The following is a 24,086-nucleotide window of genomic DNA, read 5'->3' on the forward strand; positions in this document are numbered from 1 at the left end:
TTATATTTCCTTTTCTGTCTCGGTTAGGTTAGTGGAAGTTTGTGCTACTTTAAGTGAGAAATTTGGCACAAGTCTGACTGTGTTCACTATTCTGTACTTTAGCAACTTATCAAATATAAAAAAAATATCAAATATAAAAAGTTGTGAAAGAGATTTGAAATGTTTTTGTTGTTTTTATAGTTTAATGAAGTTTTTTAATTAAAAAGAAATGCGATTAGGAATGTCTGCTGAAATGCAGAGAAAGAAAATAGCATTACTTTTTTGGAATGAAGTTATCACTATAAATTTTTTGTTCTAGAACAAAATACAGTACAGCTCAAATTATCCAAATTGCTTTCAGAATTTAAGAAAAAATTAAGACTAAAAAAATTAAGAGTGTGGGCACATGTAACTTCTCATTGTCAAGTGGATGCATGACTTGGCTGCCTGAAAATGGGTGAAGACAATCAAACAGCTTATTTTGGCGGAGATGTTCAGCAAGCAATCTCGGTCACTTGTAAGTACTCTACAGTATGCTATATAACATGCACATAAAAGTGCTGTCTTTTCATTTAATTAATTAAAACCACTTTTTCTTTAAAAATAATTTTTTCCCCCTCCCATTTTCAACATATAGTACATGGAGTAATTAATTAAAGTGTATGTACAGCCTCTCTTCAGAGAAAATCCAATTACCAGAATTTTTGATTATCTGAATGGTGTCTGGTCCCAACTGATTCGGATAATTGGAGTTCTACTGTATATTCAAAAGTCTGAAATTTCTGCAAGATTAGTTACTTGTAGTTGAAGTTACTTTATAAATACTTTCTGTCATAACAAAGCAAGCTGAAAATATCAAAATAGATATTAAAATGATAGTTTAGTGAATGCATGAAAAAATATCACTTAGCGGTGGTTTATTGATACAAATTTAATTTTTATTATTTAAATTTTAATTGATTTCTTAACGCACAGGCTATTTATCAAATATAAATATAGTTATTTCATTATAGATTTCTTCCGATGATAATTTAAACGTACTTATATTATCAAAGTGCAACTTAGACAACAGGCATTGACACTGAAGGAGGAATATGTAAGAAATAAAAACTGTATTACGTACAACAATCACAAACTTCAGTTAGAATTAAACATAATTTAAATTAAAATATAAAAGGTAATAAATGTACTTCAAGAGATCAGAAATCTTCACATAAATCTAAATACTATATACGTAAGTATATGATATGTAAGATACGAAATAAATCATACCATAAATATTAAAAAAATCATATCATAAATACAATAAATTACCATATCGACTGTTGATAAAACAATACAATAAAAATTTGCAGAACAATTGCTTATATATCCACTTACGTTCTTTCTTTCTCGTCAAATATTAAGTGAATTTTTTGCCGTTTATTCTTTTTTTCCTTCATGTTCTTGTAATTAGTATCCTAACACTCAATACGCGAAACCTCTAACACCTTCCTTCCCAAGCACTGATTGCAAATTGACCACTGGCGATAATCACACCTTGTAATGAACGAGAGAACGAGTGTAAATGCAACTGATATTAACTTCCGTAAATTTGAGATTTATATCATTTAAACCCATGCAGAACGTTTAAGTAATTTTTTATTGTAAAAGCAAATTTGTATAAAATACAAAATCAAAGAAAGTATTTTTAAGATAAGTAAAACCTGTTTTATATATTGTTAGAGATGACACTTCAACTGATACTATTATAAACATTCCCATGAATCACATTGCGTTTGCCTTAAAGGTATTGATAAATAATATATTTTCTGGAGATTGTTATAGAAACTTATGATTTTTAGTTTTATTGTTGTAAAAGAACTGTCAATAATTAAAGTGCACTTAACTTTTTGTTGTGATACGTCGAGTTTATTAAACTACAGTTATAAGTGTAGCCAGCTGTAAATTAAATGACTCACTATTGTCCCTTGGTTGGTAATGCATTTCTTCTGTTTACGCAATTCTGCACATCACTAATCATGAATTTTATGCTTAAAAAGTAGCGAAATTTTACAGTAGTATAAGTTTTACAATCAATAAAGGTAAAATATATCAAGAAAGGTTATTTAAAATGTTTATTTTATACAAAACTTTTTTGTGATATTGTCAAGTATTCCCTCTTGTTGTGTTTAATGTTAATTTTGGTATTATTTAATGGTGTATTTAATTTATATTGCATAGAGCCAGTATGGAGGCCATTGCAAAGCATGATTTCAGTGCCACTGCTGAGGATGAACTAAGTTTTAGAAAAGGTCAAATTTTAAAGGTAAGTGTTTATGTTAAAGGTTGTAAATATTATATTTGTCTGTTATCTGTGTGTAAATTTGGTATTTTTTAATGCCTTCATGCTGCGCATATGAGCCTTTTCCTTACTATATTTATTTTCATTGAAATTGATTATTTTTGATTTACAGATATTAAATATGGAAGATTCTGATTGGTATAGGGCTGAACTTGAAACTAAAGAAGGCTTTATACCCAGTAATTATATAGAAATGAAAAACCATGAGTATGTGCAACATTTAATATTTTACTAAAGTGTATATTAATTAGAGTACAATAATACAGGGAAAAACATTGTTCTCAAACAGGTTCATTTATCAATAAATTTCTGATCATGCAAAGTAAAAAAATAGGGAATCAGTGGAGTTTGATGAGATTTAAATTAAAGTAATTTGATTTCAATTGTATGTTTTCTCATAACTGAATTTATTTTGTAGCCACAAAGTGATTCATGTATTTATTTTATGATATTTATACACTGTGTCTTTTGTGAGAACTTAATTAATGAAATTACTAACAATGTAAATTCGTTAAATATAATTTAAGGCAGAACTTTAGATATCCAGCTGAAAAAACATTCTGTTTTAAATCCAGATAATTTCCTCCCCTCTTATAGCATAGACCAAAATACATACTAATTGCAATGCAGGTGGGATAACGTGGGTTACCATATTTTATTACAAAAAAAAAAAAAAAAAAAAAAAAAAAAAACTATTAATTAAAAATGTATGTCTTTATTTCTATGAAACAAAAGCCAAAACATTAAAAAATATATTTCTATTTTATTTAAAATAAAACTGTGAAATTTATTTAAATAGGCTCTATAATTGAGTGCTTAATCTTATTTATGCCTTGATGGGGGATATTATGTTCATGCAACTGCTTTTGTACCACTGAATAGGTATCATAATGTATTGAAGAGGACTGACTTTTAATGTACCTCTATTATAATAAAAATGTTCAGTGAAAAAAATAAATAATTTAAAAAGGTTTATAACACCATGCAGATTTAATTACGGAATTTCTGATTGCATTTTTAAACCTTGGTTTCAATTCTGCTAGCTGCATGGGCATTCCATTCTTTTTCCCAAGTATTAACATGAATATGTGCTAATCCTTCTTCCCAAAAGATTTTCTTTCAAGCACTATTCAGAGTTGTTTTGGAAAATTTCATTCCAAGATTCTTAAAGCAGAATGAAGTAAACGGTAAATCAATGCTCTGCATAACTTCGAGTTCTCATTATTGTATTTATTATACATATTTGGGTGAATTAAATTAATCGGTGTGTAAAGAAGGAATTATGTAATATAAATTAATTGTACATAAATAAATTAGCAGCAAGATTGATTTTGCTTGGCCTAAAAAGAATTGATATGGATAATTTAAGATTCAGATGTTCTATATACAGTTATTTGGAATTCTACGAGGGCAATTCCAAAAAAAAGGTCTCCTACATTTTTAGATATACAAAGAACCGTTTATTTTCTATAATTGCTACATCATTTAAAGATTGAAGAATGCTTTATTTTTCAACATAATCGCCATTTCGGTCGATGCATTTTTGTAGACGCTGTGGCAGTTTTACAATGCCCATGTCATACCAGCTTGCCGCCATGCTCTTCAGGAAGCGTCAATCGAGTCCAAGAAGTTGTCTTTTTTGTCTCCATAGCGGCGAAGAAATTCGCGGGAAGAATCAACCCGTTGCCGTTTCTGGTCTTCTGTCAGCATACGCGGCACCCATCTTTCACACACCTTCCGATATTGCAACTTTTCCGTTAAAATCCTGTGGATGGTGCTACTGGAAACCTCAGGAAATGCAGAGAGCATCCAGAGCCATCCTCCGATCTTTACGCATGAGTTCCTCAACTTTCGCGATTGTCTCGTCGGCAATTGACGGCCTCCCGCTCCTTTCTTCGTCATGAATTTCAGTATGACTGGCTGTAAACTCTCTACACCACTTGTGAACATTTTTAACATCCATGCATGACTGTCCATACACTTCCGTCAATAGGCGGTGAATTTCAACCGGTTTAACGCCTTTTGCGTTCAAAAATCGAATAACTGCGCGCACTTCGCACTTGGTGGCAACGTTTATCGGGAGCTACATTTCGAATGGCTGCCAAGCCAAGACTGAGCATCCTAGCGAAGCGCCTGCGTGCTTATGTGGTAGCAGAGAAGGCACTACTCACAACAGTGTTGCCAACAACCGTATTAAAACTTTCTGTACGTCCCCAAAAAATAGGAGACCTTTTTTTTGGGATTGCCCACGTACTAAATTTCTTCTAAGGTTATTATTATAATGTGTATCCTAAGGATATTATTATGCGTAAAATAATTATTAATCATTATAAATATCATTTGTTAAGTAATTCAAATAGCTTGTTGTACTTTTCTTTGATTGTGAGCTTTGTTTTCCAAATTTCATTATGTTATCCACTTTTTAAACAGAATTCTATTCTGTGCTTCTAATTCATTTTGTGAATTGTCAGCATATGCTTTCTGTTCATTACAGTTATATTTCGATCATTATGGGTCTGGGACTAAAATATCAGAGTTTCCAAAAATGTCATGAACAAGAGGTATTGGTTGATCTTTGGATTATGGTAACTTGACGATTTTTTGGCTAAAATTTGGCGACCAACTCTGCTACAGCAACCCTCTATTTTTTTTTCGTCGCCATTTTGTCTTCACGAAGTAAAGACATGTTTCTTTTCTTTTTATTTACTGAACACTTTTTCCAACAATCTACTAGCCGAATTACACTTATGCTAGAAATTTTATGTAACAAAACTGGGCTGATCTTTAGAATATGGTAACTGGTAGTTTGGCGACATTTTGGAGGCGATAAAGGTTACTACCTGGGACTTTGGTAATAATGTGAGCAGTACTCAGTTCCGATTACGCATTATTTTGTGTGAGGAAAATGAGAGATCATGGGATATGTCATGTGATATTAATGGACGAATTACGGTTCTTTAATCGGAAAAAGGGGGGAAATCGGGAAAAATCTGGAAATTTTGTATTTAGCTTTATTCTGTGTTGTGTGAAACACTGTTCGTTAATTTTTGGATCCCATGGCCCTAACTAAAGTGAATTCGAAATGGGTATTTAGTGGGATTGAAAGGGGTAGTAATAAGTGTTTCTTTAAGGTTGTGCGAGATAGAAGTAAAGATGTTTTATTAAGTTATTTATTTTACCTGGTACCTTGGTGTGAACTATAAGTATGATTTTAAAGATCCTGAAACAGAAATAAGAAAAGTTTATCGGACACGTAATCAAGATTCTGAAGAAGAATAGGTAAGTTAGTATTTTTAATTATTTGAGGATATTATTTGTATGCATTGTTCTAAATGTAAGGTGGAAGTAAAGTAATTTGCGTAAACGTGCATAGAAATAATTTAAAAATTTGACACTAAGTATTTGTAACCATTTGTAATGTTTGCGGTATGAATTAGTTAGTGACGTTTGTAATATAATAGATAATGTAGAGGTAAAAGTTTTTGGATATTTTATTTATTTTATACGGGAAAATGTTCATATTTGGAAAGGGTATATACTTTTTCGCGATCAGGTAATTTCATATATGTTCTTTTTACCGGGTTTAAAGATTCAGAAAATTGTTATGCATTTTCGTGAAATTTTTCTAATTTATGAGAAAAAAAGCAGTGTAGATGGATATAGTGAAGAGTGTGCGCAATGCCATTTTTGTGCAATTCTGGGATGTTTTTTTAAGTAAAAATAAGTCGATGTGTACATGGTTTAGTGATATTTTAATTAAATGATAGTTATTTTGTGAATTTTATGTTTGTAGGAATTTGGTATATGTTTAAGTTGAAGTAAACATGCATGGAAATAATTTAAATATTTGTAATGCTTGCGGTATGAATTCATTGGTGACGTGTATAATATAATAGATGATTTAGAGGTAAAAGTTTTTGGATATTTTATTTATTTTATATGTGGAAATGTTCATATTTGGAAAGGGTATAAACTTTTTCGCGATCAGGTAATTTCATATATGTTCTTTTTACCAGGTTTAAAGATTCAGAAAATTGTCATGTATTTTCGTGAAATTTTTCTAATTTATGAGAAAAAAGCAGTGTACATGGATATAGTGAAGAGTGTACGCAATGCCATTTTTGTGTAATTCTGGGATGTTTTTTTAAGTAAAAATAAGTCGGCGTGTACATGGTTTATGTGTATGTGTTATTTTGAAAAACACGTAAAGAGTATGGTATTGTGCACTTTTTCCCAATTTTGCAGTGAATGTTTGTCATGATTAAGCAGTTTTGTTAGATAAAATTTCTAGCATAAGTGTAATTCGGCTAGTAGATTGTTGGAAGAAGTGTTCAGTAGATAAAAATAAAAGAAACATGTCTTTACTTCGTGAAGACAAAATGGCAGCGGGGAAAAAAAATAGAGGGATGCTGTAACAGAGTTGGTCGCCAAATTTTCGTCAAAAAAACGCCAATTTACCATAATGTATAGATCAACACAAAACTGCTTAATCATGACAAATATTAACTGCAAAATTGGGAAAAAGTGCACAATCACAAACTCCTTGCGTGTTTTTCAGAATAGCACATACACATAAACCATTTACACGTCGACTTATTTTTACTTAAAAATACGTCCCAGAATTGTACAAAACTGGCATTGCACACACTCTTAACTTTATCCATCTACACTGCTATTTTCTCATAAATTACAAAAATTTGGACGAAAATGCAAAAAAATTCTGTGAATCTTTAAACTCGGTAAAAAGCACATATATGAAATTACCTGATCATGAAAAAGTATATACCCTTTCCAAGGATGAACATTTCTACGTATAAAATAAATAAAATATCCAAAAACTTTTACCTCTAAATTATCTATTATATTATAAATGTCACCAACGAATTCATACCGTAAACATTACAAATGGTTACAAATACTTAGTGTCAAATATTTAAATTATTTCCATACATGTTTACTTCAACTGAAACGTATACCAAATTCCTACAAACATAAAATTCACAAAATAACTATCATTTAATTAAAATATCACTAAACCATGTACACGTCGACTTATTTTTACTTAAAATAAACATCCCAGAATTGCACAAAAATGGCATTGCGCACACTCTTCACTATATCCATGTACACTGCTTTTTTTCTCATAAATTAGAAAAATTTCACGAAAATGCATGAAAATACTTAACGTATTCTACTCAAACGTATTCCAAAATACTACAAACATATAACTCACAAAATCACGATCATTAAATTAAAATATAATTAAATTAAAAAACACTACTTAAAATATAAATAAGCATATACATTAAATTAATAAAAATTAGATTACAATCCTAATTACTTTAAACTGGATCATTGCTAATAACAATTTTCCAATAATATCATATTAATTTATTTACTCCTTACATTTAGAACAATGCATAAAAATAATATCCTCAAATGATTAAAAATACTAACTTACCTAATCTTCAGAATCTTCATTACGTGGCACGCACACTTCCACTATTTCACACAACACGCAATGAAGCTTAATACAAAATAATATAGTATTACAGTTTTCCAAATTCCCCCCTTTTCCGATTAAAGAACTGTAATTCATCCATTAATATCACATGACATATCTCATGATCTCTCATTTCCCTCACACAAAATAATGGGTAATCGGAACTAAGTACTTCTCACATTATTACCAAAGTGCTAGGTAGTAACCTTTATCGCCTCCAAAATGTCGCCAAACTACCAGTTAACATATTCCAAAGACCAGCCGAGGTATTTTTTAAAATTTTAATTAAAAAATATTCCTCTCACTTTGTAGTTTGTCTCCCAGTATGCATCAAACCTGAAATTGGGTATATCAGGTCTGGCAGAAATTTTTACACAGTATAAATTAGAATGTCATTGTTTTACAGGGTTCGTACGGTCCTTAAAAGTCCTTAATTTTTTCAAAAATGACTTTTGGTCCTTAAAAGTCCTTAATTTTGGCCAAAATGAATAAACGGTCCTTAATTTTGCTCATTTGACATTTCTTATCATTTCTAATGATTGCCATTCTAAGTGTGAATTACGATTTCTCGTGAATATGGAATTGAAATTACACGGCTCTTAACCAATCTGTTGGCGGATTTGCATTGCAAACGATAAAAAAAAATGGTACTTACGTATTAACGCAACCAGACCAAAATTCGGATAAATTGCAAAATTTGGCGACCCTACTTACGGCAACCCTACGTGCTATACGTAGTTTTGTAAAAAGATCATGTGGAGATTCACAAAATTTTCCTGCATTTTCGTGCAAATTTTTGTAATTTATTAGCAATTAAACCCTTCTGGTTTCGAATTTGAATAAGTTGCAGAATTATTTTTCCGGCGGAAATCTTTTCGCTGTTGCTTTTAGGACTGATTGAAAACCGTATTCGCCATAACCATGTACACGTCGACTTATTTTTACTTAAAAAAACATCCCAGAATTGCACAAAAATGGCATTGCGCACACTCTTGGCTTTATCCATGTACACTGCTATTTTTTCACAAATTACAAAAATTTTCACGAAAATGCAGGAAAATTTTGTGAATCTCCACATGCAAAATAGCAGTGTACATGGATAAAGTCAAGAGTGTGCGCAATGCCAATTTTGTGCAATTCTGGGATTTTTTTTAAGTAAAAATAAGTCGACGTGTACATGGTTATGGTGAATACGGTTTCCAATCAGTGCTAAAAGCAACAGCGAAAAGATTTCCGCCGAAAAAATAATTCTGCATCTTGCTGTAGCAGAGTTTGTCGCCAAATTTTCGCCAAGTTACTATAATCCAAACACATTCTAGAATGTCTGTTTAATGGTGGGCACCATTTACTTTTCAAGGTGAATTTATGGTTGGATAGAATTACATGCACATAAAAAAAGAAAGAAAAAAAAAAAAAAAAAAAGATCAGTTGCATTTCGCTTTTTACTTGGTATCTGTGTTCGACACAATTTCTATTTAATTAAAAACAAGAAAACTTTCACATAGATTTTTATTGTGATCGCACAATGGCAGGCACACGTTAAACAGTCGGTAGGCACAATGGTGTCCATGGGCATAGGACTGGGAACCCCTGCATTAGAGTATAATTATATACATATAAGGTTATATTTTAAATAACCATATATATATATATAAGGTTATTTAAAATGTTTATTGTATGCAAATCATTTTCTACGTTATTGTCAAGTAGTACCTTTTACTGTATTTGATGTTAATTTTGATATTATTTAATGATTTATTTAATTTATATTGCATAGAGTAAGTATGGATGCCATTGCAAAGCATAGCTAATAATAAATTAACAGGAGGGTAAATTATTTATGATGTTTAAAAATATCAGTAACTTTTGTAATTATTTTTAAGGCACTGACTTTAAATTTACAACATACAAGCGTAAAAAGCTTTTCCAGTGCGGCAAAATACAGTTCATGTTCTTTAGGTACGTATCTCAATTTTCATAACTTGTATAAGCTGTTTAAGCAGTGCATCTGATGATAACATAAACATGAATTTGCTAAGAAACACAATGGTAAAATGCAGAATCGATGGCACCTGTGAGATGAGTGATCACTCACCTAAGTTCAGACTTTGGCAGCTGCTTCTTGAAGAAGATGGTTTCGAAGATGAAAGTAACTGAGTTCTAATAATTAAGTATTAATAAGCTTATCACACATACTTCAGAGACTATAATAATGTTATCATAAGCACAAATAAGCACACCTCAATGGAAGTAAGGGAAACTGAATGCACTAGTTATGAATTTGCGAGAACACATTAGTAGACTGTGGATTGGCCATTGCCTGTAACATGAGTAGTCACCTACCCAAGTACAGATGCCAGTGGCTGCTACTTGAAAATGTAAGTTTCAAAGAAGTTCTAATAGTTCACAGTTTATGATCTTGCTTTTTCAGGCATAATTTTATATCATGCTTGCAGTAATATATGCACACTAACATTTCACAAATATAAAGATAGTTGTAGATAATAATAATAATAGAGCAAAGTCTCTAAACCTGCTATGCCAGGTGTCACAAAATGGGATTCACATTGGGAAGCAACCTGATTAGTCTATATCCCGCTGTGGTGGGTGAAACTAAGAATAAAAATGGATAAGTGAGGATATGCACTATTTACACTTGAGAAATAAGAAACCTTGCTTGAGTTTACTGTGTCGTATCACGTCTTGTTGTTTACAGATTGAAGTTTACCACTTTGGATTCTGATGTATTGATCTAGGACATTTTGCTGCATTTTCTATAGTTAGATCATAGTCTATTAATTTTTTGATGTGTTCAAAAAATGAGTTGTTCATTTTTTCAAAAAAGTTGTGTCTGGTAGTTAGTATTTGATCATGTATATTTAAAATTTTTAACTCTTTATGTATTTATTGCTTTCTTATGAACTAGGGTGCATCTGTAGTTTCTCAAAATATTTTATTCTGGTAGGTATCAAGTTTTTTCCTTTAGGTTTTGCAGACTGTAGCCTTGGTTGGTATTGCATAAAGCAGTATGGGGCGTAAGTCTGAGGTAAATTTTTCTTTTAGTTCTGATGTGAAATTTTAATCTTCTTCTGATAAGCGGTCGTAATGCAATTTTGGCTGCGGTGCCTTTTCTGAGGACATAATCTGTGTATTCTTTGAAGAGAAGCTGTGGTTCAAAATTGATTCCCAGTTATTTTACAGAATTTGTGACTGAAAGAGGTGGATCTTTTTTTTTTATATTAATGTTAACTAGAGTGTGTTTCCTGTGGTGTCTAAAGAGCATTATGTTGTATTTATTGGGGTTCAGTTTTAATTTCCAACACTTGTACTAGTAGCTTATAATATTAATTGCTGTTTCATGTTTGTCAACTGCAAATTGTGGCTTGAGAAACTTAGTAATTATAATTGTTTCATCCATATGCCTGACTGCCTTTGTGTTCAAGGGCTCTGGCATGTCATTGGTACAAACATTAAAAAGGCTTGTGCCTAAGACACTTATTCGTGCGACACCATTTCTACAGATCTTCTTGAAGGAAAGTGAATTGCCAATATGGATTTGAAAAGTCCTGTTCTTGTGATAAGATTTTAGCAGTTTGATGAAGTTCACAGGTGGTAGTGATTAATGTAACTCAAAGAGAAATCCTTTGTGCCAAACTTTGTCAAAGGCCATCTCCAAGTGAAGGAAGCAGCCTGCAACTGTGTTTTTCTTGGTAAAGGCTTCAACAGTATATTCCGTCACATTAAGTATCTGGTGGGCTGATCTATGCCCTGAGTGGAATTCATATTGTTTTTTATCTGAGAGGTTGTGTTTTTCAAAGTGACTGACCAATCGTTTTTGCAGAGCACATTTAAAAATTTTTGACACAGGGAAGCAACCTGATTAGTTGATAGGAATTCAGTTTTTTAGGGTTCTTTCCAGGCTTCAAAAAAGTAATAATGAATTCCACTTTTGTGGATAATAAATAAGTCTCATACAAGCAGTAATGATATTTGTGATTAATAGTATAGATCCAAGGAAATTATTTGGTGGTGTTATTTGAAATCTGATCAAATCTGTGAGCTTTTCTTAGTTCTTGATAAATTATGATTTTCAAAAGGGGAAGTAGACAAAATATGGTTAAGTCCAGTTTTATCAGGAAGATGCATGCTGAATTCTTCAACTTCTTTCTGCGTCCCGGTGAAAGCTGGGATAGGACTTGAAAATATTTTCAAGCGCATTAGCTATTCTCTCGGCCATATCTTTTCCCAAGTAGACTGGTCCATGAGGGATATTTAAAGGTATAATATTGAAAGGGTTTTGGTTACATAAAGATTTTGCTATTTTTCATACCTGGGTGTGATTAACTTCCATGTTTTCTAGCTCATCATTGTTTGAGTGGTATTCTGCTTTGAGGTGTTAAATTTCCCACATTTTCTTACTAAGTATTCTTTTAACTGTGAGAGCAGCTGTTCTCCATAATTTAGCTGTCCTGTTCTTTTCTTTACTTTTATCTAGGGGAGAGGGGATGATCTGTATGTGATTTCTGAAAATGTCTAGTTTTTTATCAAAATACTTATATATAGATCTAATATATATCCTAAGTTATTCTTTTGAGACAAGAAAAACGCCAGCTGAATATCATCAATCAGCTTAGTGAAACAGGGAATATAGAACCGCCCCTCTTTTTTAAAACTTGGTGTACAAGATAATTCAATATTGTGGATAATGGTGTTTTCTGAAATCAATTTATTTCACATTTGCTTTGCTTGAATATAATATTTACCATTCCTACCCTGTGTGGGAAAAAAGGAAAGAATCTTAAAAGAAAAGTTTTGTGGGAGGTCCGGATAATAGATCATCCTGGTTAATGGATGCTTGCATTTTGGACTTCATACTGTTGTTTTTAGTTTTTCATTTTTTTTTTCCCTTTTGATTTTTGAATTAATTACAGCTGATTACTTGCATGCTTTTTAGTGGTTAAAAGTTAATAATTTCAGTTTCAGAACTTAATTACATGAATGAAAATTAATATATTAAAGTTTATATATTAGATTTTAATGATTTTACTTAAATTTAACCTTTTCAGTTGGTACTATGGGAGAATATCTAGAGCTGATGCTGAAAAATTACTACTGACCAAACATGAAGGGGCTTTTCTGATTCGTGTGAGTGAGAGTTCTCCAGGAGATTTCTCACTTTCTGTCAAGTATGACTTGTTTTATTTGATTTTTTTAAAAATTTTTTATTTCATTTAGTTTTTGCAGTTTATGTTTTATGTTCTTGACTGTATTTTGATATTCATATCTTATTTATTTTTTCTCTCTGTGTAGTGTTATATAAGCTCATGATATAATTCTGCTAGAGTGGGGTCAGTTAAAAATGTGCCACTCCCCCCAAAAAAAGAAAAAAATAGTTTTATTTCTTTTCATTGGGGGGAAGTGGTAATGAAAAGTTCGCAGAAATGATGGTTCATGAATTTAGATTAAAAATTATACCCAAAGGAATTGAAAAATCGTGGAACTGCAAATGAGTTCAGTTCTTAACTATTCATGGCATATTTTTATTGTCAGTGCTGTATTTGAAGAAAATTTCCCAATGCAAATTTGCCATATATTCATTTTTGCTAGCAAAGAATAGATTGTTTTTAGGAATGGAGGAAAAAATTGTATAAATTTTAATTAATAAATTCATTTAAATTTCACCACTGGAGAAGTGTGAAATGCAAGCAAGGTTAAAATATTTTGCATCATAATGTAATTAAATATTTAATTGAGAACATATTATGAAAACTTTCTCACTAAACATAATTTATAATTCTTAGGATAAGTAGCAAATATATGCATTAGCACTAATGTGGCCATAAAGGGCAGCAAAATGCTGGAAAGACTGAAGCTGTACTGAGTGGTAGAAAGCCCAGTATCAACCCTGAGGATAATCCCACTTTTGGCTTTAAGCAGATTAAGCTATATATTAGAAATAAAAATTTGTAGTCTATTAAGACTTAGTACACAAAATCAAATTTCTTGTCAAATTTCACCCCTTTCCTTGAAGAAGCTTAAATATGGTGGCTTTAAAATGAAAACAAATATATTGAAGAAAAGATTTTTTTCACTAAAACTATATATTTCAACTAATTATGTAGTTTTAAAAGACATCTCTGTTATCTTAGTCACTTTTAAGTTTCGAGAATTCTCTGTATAATTTTTCTTTTTTATTTGAAAAATGCCCTTGTGTCTCATTCCACTTCATTTCATGAACGTATATTCTATGAATATAAGGTGTTTTAAATATTCTATGCTTTTTATGGTTATAAATTAATGAATTATGATAGCACATATATACAAATAGCAAATAAAAGATATATAGCAAACCTTTTAATGTTAAAAATTTCTGAGATTTCTCATATTTTGTGTTGTTTGGAAGATATTTATTAAAATATGCACTTTCTGTCTGCTTGTTTGGAATGTAAATGTGTATGTCATTCTCAGTTATTCTAGATTTGTATCATTAACCTTTATACCAAGTAAGATTATCTATGCCTATAATTATTTATTACAAACTCTTTAAATTCTAGACAGAGTTATAAGAGTGTTAAAAAATACAACTTAGTGATGTCGAGTTAGCTTGTGTATAATATGGAGTAATTCAGAAAGTATCATCTGATTTCAAATTTTTATCTAGTTTAAAAAAAAAAAAAAAAAATGAATGAAATAACATGAAAAGAAATTTGTGCAAGTTTTTAGTGTATTAATAATAGAGAGTATATTTTGTCATTTAAAATGTTCTTTTTGAGGAAAAAAGGAATATTGCATCTAAGGAGTGAAAAGATTTTGTGTTCTCATATGTATAATATCACTAGCTTGCAGTGGATTAAATGATTTTGGTTTTAAACATTTGACTTCTTTGCATCCAAGTATAACCCCTTATGACATTTTCCTTTTGTATGTATCTGAAATATCAGATATTTGTACCACCTAAGCTCACAAGCCTAAATGAACTTAATGACACATTGGAGTGTATTCGGCAGCAGTTTTCATATTGACTTGATGTTATGCATATAACCAAAGAAAATCATATCAAACATTTGTAAAAAAATTGTTAAATATTTTTCATTTATTACTTTTTATTCTTCTGTATTGTTAATTTTTTAAATTATGAAAATTGGAAATCAGGCGATTCTTTTCAAATTGTTTTATGATTTTTAATAATAGGTGTATGTATTCTTATAGCATGACAAATTGTTTAAAAATGTGTCTTAATTGTCATTTGATATTGAATTTTATCATATTTTTTGGATTTAGGTGTGGAGATGGTATACAGCATTTTAAAGTTCTGAGAGACACTCAAGGCAAATTCTTTTTATGGGTTAAGAAGTTCAGTTCCCTTAATGAACTAATAGATTATCATCGCACAGCTTCTGTGAGTCGATCTCATGATGTGAAACTGAAAGATATTCAAAAAGAAGAGGTGTGAAATTTTTAGTGTATTTTAAAATGTATTTCCTTTTCAGTTTTCTTTTCTACACTTTTTTTAAATACAAGTACCAGCAGATTTCTATTAAGAAGGCATTCTCAGATAAACCAATTTAAATTTAAATTATTTTGTAATGTAGAATAGTTGAATGAAATTTAGTATGAATTAGATAATGTTAGAGAGCAATTACAGTGTACAATAGAGAAAGTACCCACTGATGATCATGAAAACAGGGATGTTCAAAACTGATATTGCAAGATGGCCCTTGAAATGAAGTTAGTAGACTTCTGTACCAAAACAGTTCTTAGCTTCTAGTTGATTCTTGAAAATGGTTAGTGAATAACTGTTGCCAAGGTTGAATTAGCCATTAAGCAATATAAGCATGTGCTTAGGGCATCAAAGAAAATGGGTATCACAGAAAGGTCCTCAGGTGTTCAGGAAAGAGGGCACCAAAAATTTTCTCTTTGCTGATTTTACAATGGAATGCATAATGCAGCTAAACCAAAACTGAGAAGAGAAGGATTGAAGAAAACTGGTGTAAACATATGTGAGAGTACCAAAATCTTAGGGCATGTAAAATATACACGACCCTGGCTGTTGCTCTGTGCATCCTAAATGTGTTCAGTTACACTAAGGCTTGGAAGATATAGCTGACCACTCAGTGTGCTGAATATCCTCACTTTGAAGATTTTTGGCTATTACTTAAGCCCTATATGGATGAATATTTCATTTGTGTAAAGCAACTGAGAGCCACCTGCATCCTTGGAAAGTCATGTAAAAGATTCTAAAATACAGAGGTATATTTCTGGGCAGTTAGGGACATCTACACTAGGAGATGAACTATAAATACCTAACTTAAGAATTTGAACCATCATTACATGTGCTATATAAAATGCCAAAAATTATGACATAATATATTATCATATAGTATTGACATTTTTACCTGTCATATTTCCATACTTTGCAGCATAGCCTTTAAGTAATTTTTAAGCAAGATAATGCCACACCTCTTGTTTCAGCAACAATGGAAACATTTTTCAGATAACAATGTCTTTCTTCTTCCATGATCCCTTAAATCACCAATTTATCCTCCGTTAAAATTGTATGGGATTGGGTCAAAGAAAAGGTGATACATTAAGACAACCCTCCAGCAAATCTTGATGAATTTTGGATGCTGGTTTATGTAGATTCTAATCCTATTCCACAAAATATATTAATATATTATAATATAGTTCAGAAGTCAAACAACAAAAATCAGCATTATATTTACAAAATTTTCACAGGACTAGTTTTGATGGTTTTACCGAACTACCATCTTCAGCTGCAAAATCGCAAATGTTTCATTTCATTTGCGGTTTTGCAGCTGAAGATGGTGGTTCGGTAAAACCATCGAAACTAGTCCTGTGAAAATTTTGTAAATATAACGCTGATTTTTGTTGTTTGACTTCTGAATTGGTATTTGTTCGGCGTGTTGTGTCTTAATTATAATATAGTATTGACATTTTTACCAGTCATATTTCCATGCTTGCAGCATAGCCTTTAAGTAATTTTTAAGCAAGATAATGCCACCCCTCTTGTTGCAGTAACAATGCAAACCTTTTTCAGATAACAATGTCTTCCTTCTTCCATGGTCCCTTAAATCGCCAATTTATCCCCCGTTAAAATTGTATGGGATTGGGTCAAAGAAAAGGTGATGCATTAAGACAACCCTCTTGGAAATCATGATGAATTTTGGATGCTGGTTTATGTAGATTCAAATCCTGTTCCACAAAACATTAAAATTTTTATTACTTTACTATGACATGCAGAGTAAACAATACAAGCCAAAGATGTATACACAAAATACCATCTGTCTCTGGATATGTAATGCATATTGTTTTGAAATGCTAATATTGTATTTCATATTGTTTACTTCACATATCCTGTATGGATAAAAGTTGTAGCTAATTCATTTTATGTGTTCTATATTTTAAGAGTAGTTATCAGGATTTCACAAAAGTTTCTCGCCACCGCAAATACTATCTGTGCAAACATTTTGCATTGGCTTGTTTAATCATATTGTCAAATTATTTTTGCATTTGAAAGAAAGAGACTTGATTTAGAACACTGCATTATGAAATTTGTAAAAAAATATCATTATCTTTAACTACAGGGTGGTTATAATTAAAGTTCCAATTTGAAATGGTCATAGAAGGTACTGGACCAAATGTTATCAAACTTGGTAATCCTGTAAAGGAGGTCATGGGAATTTATTTTCCAAGAAAAAAGAAAAAGTTAAAAAAATGCATCACTAGGGTGGAAATGACGTTGTATGCAATATTATTAAATGAAATAAGGGTCAAAATCTAACTTAACCTTTTGTTACACAGGTTTAACTTGTTATATACTCTTAAAAAACATTGACCTAAACAAAATTACCATTTAAAGGTGATAAAAGTTGAGTGCACCATCCGTGTAACAGAAAAATCCGCTCTTAAAAACCACAAATTAGCAATTAGAAAATGTGAGATAGCAAAAGTGTGCACATTCCGTAAATCGTTTTCTTATAGATCGCTAATTTGTGATTTCTGAAGCCTGAATTGGGCCCTAAGACGTGAAAATATTGGTTTAAAACATTTTTAATCATTTCTAAAATGAAACTGTATGCAATGGATTTATGCAAAATCGAAATTATGGATTTATGCAAAACCGAAATGGCTTGTAATTGGCTTACAACAAGAAGAAGCAAATGATTTATGCAAATAATCTTAACAATATGGTGGAATTAAAAGATGCGATGCACCGGCATGTCCATAAAATTCCTCCCGAAGAGCTGCTGTTGAGAATGCAGTAATATGATTTAACTTGCTTTTGGAAAATGGGGGATGCCACATTGAACTTGCTTTATGTTTCAGAAATGATTAAATGCATTTTAAACCGATGTCTTCATGTCTTATTTTGTTTGCTATTTTCCCCTGGTGAGTTTTTGAACTTTTTTCCCCATAGGAAATAAATTCCCATGACCTCCTTTATACGATTACCAAGTTTGATAACAATTTGGTCCAGTAGTGTTCCTTTAATAACCATTTCAAAGTGGAGCTTTAGTTATAACCACCTGTACAAAGATGAAATGGAACTATCACACTACCAGATTAGAACCATCGTTTACTTCCAGTTCTATTGCAAAAAAGTCAGCTACAGAATATCAACAAATCATGTGTACGGCTTTAGGTACTAATGTTATATCATATGATCATGTGAAGGTTTGGTACTGAATGTTCAAATACTAGGACTATGGCATTAAGAAGCAGAGAACTCTAGCCAGCCTACTGATGTTGATGAGACCCGTCTGCAAGAACTTGTGGAAGATCACTAAGCAACAACTCAAGAGCTTCCTAAGGAGTTAGACGTTAGTGCTATGTCCATTAGTCGTGCTATGCTTCACATAAACTTGATGTGCAAGCTCAATCGCTGGGTGCTACGTGAGCTACTCAAGCAGTTAAGGACAGATGTGCTGTAAAGTGGATTTACTTCAACAACACAGGCTGAAAAGAGGATTGGTCTGTGCCTGGTGTTGGCAGGGTCGCAAAGTGCAATTTGACTAACAAAAAGAGCTTGCTTTGTATATGGTGGGATTGCCGAGGTATTATCATTTGTAAAGAGTGTCTGGAAAAAGGTAAAACCCTTGACAGTAAGGTGTACAACGAGATGGTAGTCTGTGTTGATGGTGCTCTCAAGGAAAAGTGTTGAACTGGGTTCCTGCACAAAAAGGTAAGGTTCCATCTAGATAATGCAAGACCTCATGTGTCTGTATTCACCGGCTGTACTCGAATGGGATCTTTTGCCACACCAACGGTATAGCCTCAACAGCGCTCCTTCAGGCTTCTACCTTTTTTCACACCTGCAGCTACATCTTGCTGGTGCTAACTTCCATTCCACACAGAACATCTGAAATGAGGTTGATCTGCTTTTGGACTTGCAGCCACCAAGTTTCTGCGTCGAAGGCTTTGAAAAACTACCAAAACTTTGGCAGAAAACTATAGATTTGGGTGGTGATTACTACCCACACTAAAGGTTCCTCCCCCCCAGCTTTTTTAAGCTGGGTCTTTAACAATTTTAGGTGGAAAACTTTCGTTACAACCAGATACATATATGTCTTAACTGTTTTGGAAGCATCTAAAAACATTCATTCATATAATGCAGTGAAGTAGATGCAAAATCTATACGTGTTTCTGTGTGAAAGTTAAGGAGTTTGGGGAAGGGATTCCTGTAAAAGAATTATCGATCTGTTGATTAAAATAGTGAGATCTTTCTAAGGTTATTGCTTCAGAAGGGTGATATTAAGTATTATATTTTGTAAATTTTGAGACCTACTGTTCATTTTTAGATGTGGTTGTCGAGAGATGTCTCACCACAAGAACCAGATTATTTAGACATGCAAGTTTCTTCTGAAAATTGAAAAGTTAATTCAGTTTTCTAAATTTTATTAATCTCAAAATTAAAAAATGATGTATGTGGAAATTTTAATTTTTCAGTTCTTGGTGCAAGCAATGTACGACTTCAAGCCTCAAGAACCTGGAGAACTTGAACTTCGTCGAGGGGATATAATAACTGTTCTGAATCGTTCAGAAAAAAATTGGTGGAAAGGCAAAATTGGATCACGAAAAGGCATTTTTCCAGCTACGTATGTGATGCCATGTAATAGATGAAAGATTGCTTGGAGCAGCTTTCATTGATATCCTTTTCAATTTAAGGCTGAATATATCACAAAATATACCATTTTCAGCCTTTGCATGTCTTTGACTGCACATTCTAAACACCTGTAAAATTAGTTGCCATAGAGTTTTAATTTCTTTTGCATGTCTCTAGACTTTTGAGTACAGAAAAATATTTGTGGTCACACATGTAAAATTTTTAAATTTCCTTATCAGACTTTATAGTTTAAGTATGTTTTGACATATTCACACATATGATTTTAATTGTTTGAATATTTATTTCATAAGCCTATGAAGTAGAAATAAATCGTAGGATTTGTGCAGTTTTGAACTAATTTTCTGATTTTTGGGTGTTACTAAGTTGAAGAAAAATATTAATGATAACAAAGTGAATTTCAATTTTAGTTTTAATAGTTATACATATAAAAAGTTCCGTTTTGTTACAGTTCTTAAAACTTATTTATGTATTTTCTGATATTCTAAGTATAATAGTTTTTATGTTTTAATTTTTATGAAGGGATCATACTGTGAAAATCTGTGCTTTATTTATTGTTCATGGTTATGAGTTTTGAACAATATAGTGTCATTTGATAGAGATAATATTACAGGGATGCATGCAAGTTCATGATATTAATATTTTTTGTAATATTGCAGTTGATAAGAATAGCAGTAAATTTGCTTAATGCAATTAGTGTAGAAGTGATTCAAAAGTTTTTGTTTGAGAGCTGTATGTCTTGATGTTTGTTTCACTCTATTTTAACACTAGCAATTAGGAAACTGTTCCATTGATGAACTGTATTAAAGATATGTAATTAAAGTCTGCTGTGTGCTCCATAAAAAAAATAGTCCTCTTGGTGGACTATTTTTTTTATGGTCCTCTTTCAGAAATGTTTTCTGTGATCTATGTGATGGAAAAAAAATCATGTAAGAAATTTTCCATTAAGAGAATTTAGCTTTTTTAAAAAAAAAAAAAACTCTAGCAATGTAAGAAAGTGCAATATTGTACAGTACAATGAATCTTTACAGAGGTTATTTGAATGTTTTGCTATTAATTGCACATTATAATTCCTCAAATATGTGACAACAGTAAGACACAATGTACAGTATTGTTGATAGTGTTCTTTACGAAGGAGGGAAAAAAAATGGTTAACAGCAACTTGCTGTGCTTTGAATGTATTTAGGTGGCTCTAATATCAATAAATATATCATACATTCCACATACAATTCCAAGTGCAATGAATGCCTTAAAAGTTGCACATTGATGATCACTGCATATATAAAAATCATTTTGTCCTAGATGTGGTCATATATTGTACCGTAGTTATGTCTTGTAGTGTTGTTAAACAAACTTTTTTATTATCCTGTATATCTGGCAGAAGAAGATTGAGTCTTTTAAATCTCAGCTAACAGTAGTTTGGTTTCAAGCATCTGATCATTGTATCTAATATATTCATCTGTGTTATTAAACCTTTTTTTTTTTTTTTTTTTTATTATTTGCAGTTTTTCTAAATTAAAAAAAAAAACTTAGTATATAAAAATATAGTGCAAATTTTTCTTTGAACAAACTCCTTAGTCTCTCAAGGTGTGTGGGTATTTTGTGACTTCTGTGTATTAAATATTTTTTATTGCGTGTAAAAAAGTGTTTATTAATAATTATATATATGGTGTAGTTCAAGAAGTATACGTTACAAGATCAGAATACAGTAGAAGTCTGACTATGCATCAACTGTGACCGAAAAGCGTAAGAAACCAGAATATTTTACAAACTTCTCCCTGTCCTCCAGAAAATAAGCAAATAATAGACTTTTAAAGCCATCATTAAAGCACTAATATGATACTATCACCAAACAGTATGATTTAATACTAATAATATAAGTACTTACAATACAGATAATGGATAAGTATGATTTCATTTCCATTCATTTGGCATCTCTACCATGAGTTGCACTTTTTATACACTCTACTATCCAGAATTTTCACTTATCCAGCCTGCATTTACCGATTTTTCTGCATAGCCAAATATTTACCATATATGATGAAATATTTGCAGCAAATTATTATATTGAAAAAAAATTAAAAATAGAAAAAACATAGCCAATGTTACTAACATATTAAGGCTTGCAGATAAAAGCACTTAGTATACTTATACTTCAGTAATAAATAATAATGTTGTATTGTTTCTGGAAAAATGTTATTTTAAATTGTATGTAAAGCAAATTAATAGTATGTCGTGAATTAATAATCTGGGTATCATTCTGAACAGAAGTATTAAGCATGAACATTTTAATTAATTTATACCTGGTTAGGTTGTAACCATATTTTAAACATTAGGCTATAGTCATATTTGTGATCACTCCAACATAATATGGTTGTCTGTGTGTCTGTTTATATTTTATTAAATAAAACCTTTGATAAAATATATAAACAATCTGTGGCTGTTTATATTTTTATTAAATAAAACTGTTGATAAAATATTGTAATTATTTATTAAGTATAATATTGAAATTAAACTTTTAAATTGAAATTTAAAAATGAATTATTCACAAACTTACGTTTTACTAGATTATTGTTTGAGTATTGTGATGTTCTATCTTTACCCAAAGAGGCTTGGGGGAGGAGGCAAGTAGACTTTAAGAGGTTAAACATTTAATCTTGCAAATATTATGCAAGCATTTAAGTCTGATTCATTGTGCAGTTAAAGAGTATTTAAGTACTGTAACAAAAGGGAAAAGTGTTTTATTATAAGGAGTTACCAATATAGCTATTTATTTTAAACACACACAAATTTCTGTATTTTTTTAAAGGTTTTTGTAGGAAAAATGTTTTATTATAAAGAATTTACCAATATAGTTATTTATTTTACACACATACAAATTTTCATGTTTTTTTAAATTTTAAAGGTTGTTGTATATTCTTTAAAAATTATTTTATACAAATATTGAATATAATTTGTTTCATGTTTCTGGTAGCTTAGAGCTATTTTTTATGGATTGCATTAATTTATTTCCTTTTAATATGAATTTTCAATATTGTTGAAATGCCAGTATTATAAATGTTTAAAAAATTTACTTTTTTTAATCATCTAATTCATACATTCCAGTATTTTGAAGCAATTCTACTAAATGTTTTTTAGATTAATCGTGAAAGATAAGTAATATAATTGTTTGTAGTAACCAGGGATATATTGCTAATGATTTATAGATTGAATCTCTTTTGCTCTGCAGGTTTGAAGAAATAAAGTATTTAAAAGTTGTGCAATGGTATTTTTTTAAAAATTTATTAAGGCTCATGGAAACAAAAAGAAACTGTATATAGATCTTAAGCATGCATTTTCTAGTTTGAGCTTTTTGTCCATTTGCAGATTTTCTGTATGAGTAAGACTGCAAAGATAGCTTTTTATAGTTATGCAATGTTTACAGTTTTTGTTAGATTCTTGGTAATAATATTGTCTCTATTCTCAATATTATAATTTGCTTTGTAGCTTTTATTGTGATGTTCTGTAATAAGCTTCCTGAATTTTTTTTTAAGTATTTGTAATTTATGACTGGACAAATGAATTGTAATATATATATACACACATATATCTATATATTATCTTTTTGTAGTTCTCTTTACAAATTATGCATTGTAATTTACATGGATGTAAAAAGGATATTGCTCTAATTGTTAAAAATAAGGTTGGTGATTGTTTTTTATACAGATTGAGAATAGGACAAACTTGTAAATATTTATTTTGTATTTGTTGTGCAATAAAGTGGTGGCAATACACTTTATTAGTATTCAAAATATGAAGAAATGATTTTGCTTTTTGAAATAAAATTTAGTCATTTTAACATTGTAATTTCATTGATTATATATAAATATTTGATGTGGACAGCATGACTTCCTTTTACAGCCTATTTAATTTTTTGCTGCATTTCATTTAAACTTATTTTTTCAAACTTCATTAGAGATATTTCTCATTAGATCAATTCAATTCTCACTTTGCAGCAAGGCAAAAATAGAACTCAAAACATAAAAACTCAAAACATTTTCATTAAAAATTGTAAAATACAGGAAAACATGAAACAATACAGTTAATACAGTTAAAAAAACCATTTTTACAATTAAAAT

At 30.8% G+C, this 24,086-nt stretch overlaps 2 protein-coding genes across 5 annotated transcripts in view; one reads left to right on the forward strand and one right to left on the reverse strand.

The window, feature by feature from the left end:
* The window catches only part of vito (nucleolar protein viriato), a 52,702-nt gene extending 51,082 nt beyond the window's left edge, over positions 1–1,620 (reverse strand). The window contains exon 1 of one of the 2 annotated variants that reach the window (XM_035371581.2): positions 1,360–1,620. In XM_035371581.2, the coding sequence (XP_035227472.1) occupies positions 1,360–1,421 (62 nt within the window). In that variant the 5' untranslated portion in view covers positions 1,422–1,620. Of the gene's footprint in view, positions 1–1,293 lie in introns of both variants that reach the window. The other variant, XM_035371582.2, reaches the window with a different exon arrangement.
* Positions 1,621–1,627: 7 nt separating this feature from the next.
* Positions 1,628–23,806, forward strand: LOC118199676 (growth factor receptor-bound protein 2-like). Of its 3 annotated transcripts, XR_015041790.1 has the most exons (7): positions 1,776–2,063; positions 2,203–2,287; positions 2,436–2,530; positions 12,893–13,012; positions 15,108–15,273; positions 19,794–21,146; positions 21,850–23,806. XR_015041790.1 is itself a non-coding variant. In XM_035371579.2 (6 exons), exons 2-6 carry the CDS (start codon positions 2,210–2,212, stop codon positions 19,965–19,967), a joined length of 633 nt encoding a protein of 210 aa, XP_035227470.1. In that variant the 5' UTR covers positions 1,628–1,768; positions 2,203–2,209; the 3' UTR covers positions 19,968–23,806. The 3 variants fall into 3 exon arrangements, 2 of the variants coding, with proteins under 2 accessions (XP_035227470.1, XP_035227471.1); XM_035371579.2 differs by lacking the exon at positions 1,776–2,063 and adding an exon at positions 1,628–1,768 and having other exon boundaries at positions 19,794–23,806; XM_035371580.2 differs by having other exon boundaries at positions 19,794–23,806.
* Positions 23,807–24,086: the final 280 nt, after the last annotated feature.

This window comes from Stegodyphus dumicola, chromosome 6 (assembly GCF_044657685.1).
Source record: "Stegodyphus dumicola isolate Sdum_Otavi_A_Nest chromosome 6, ASM4465768v1".
Taxonomy (NCBI): Eukaryota; Metazoa; Arthropoda; class Arachnida; order Araneae; family Eresidae; genus Stegodyphus; species Stegodyphus dumicola.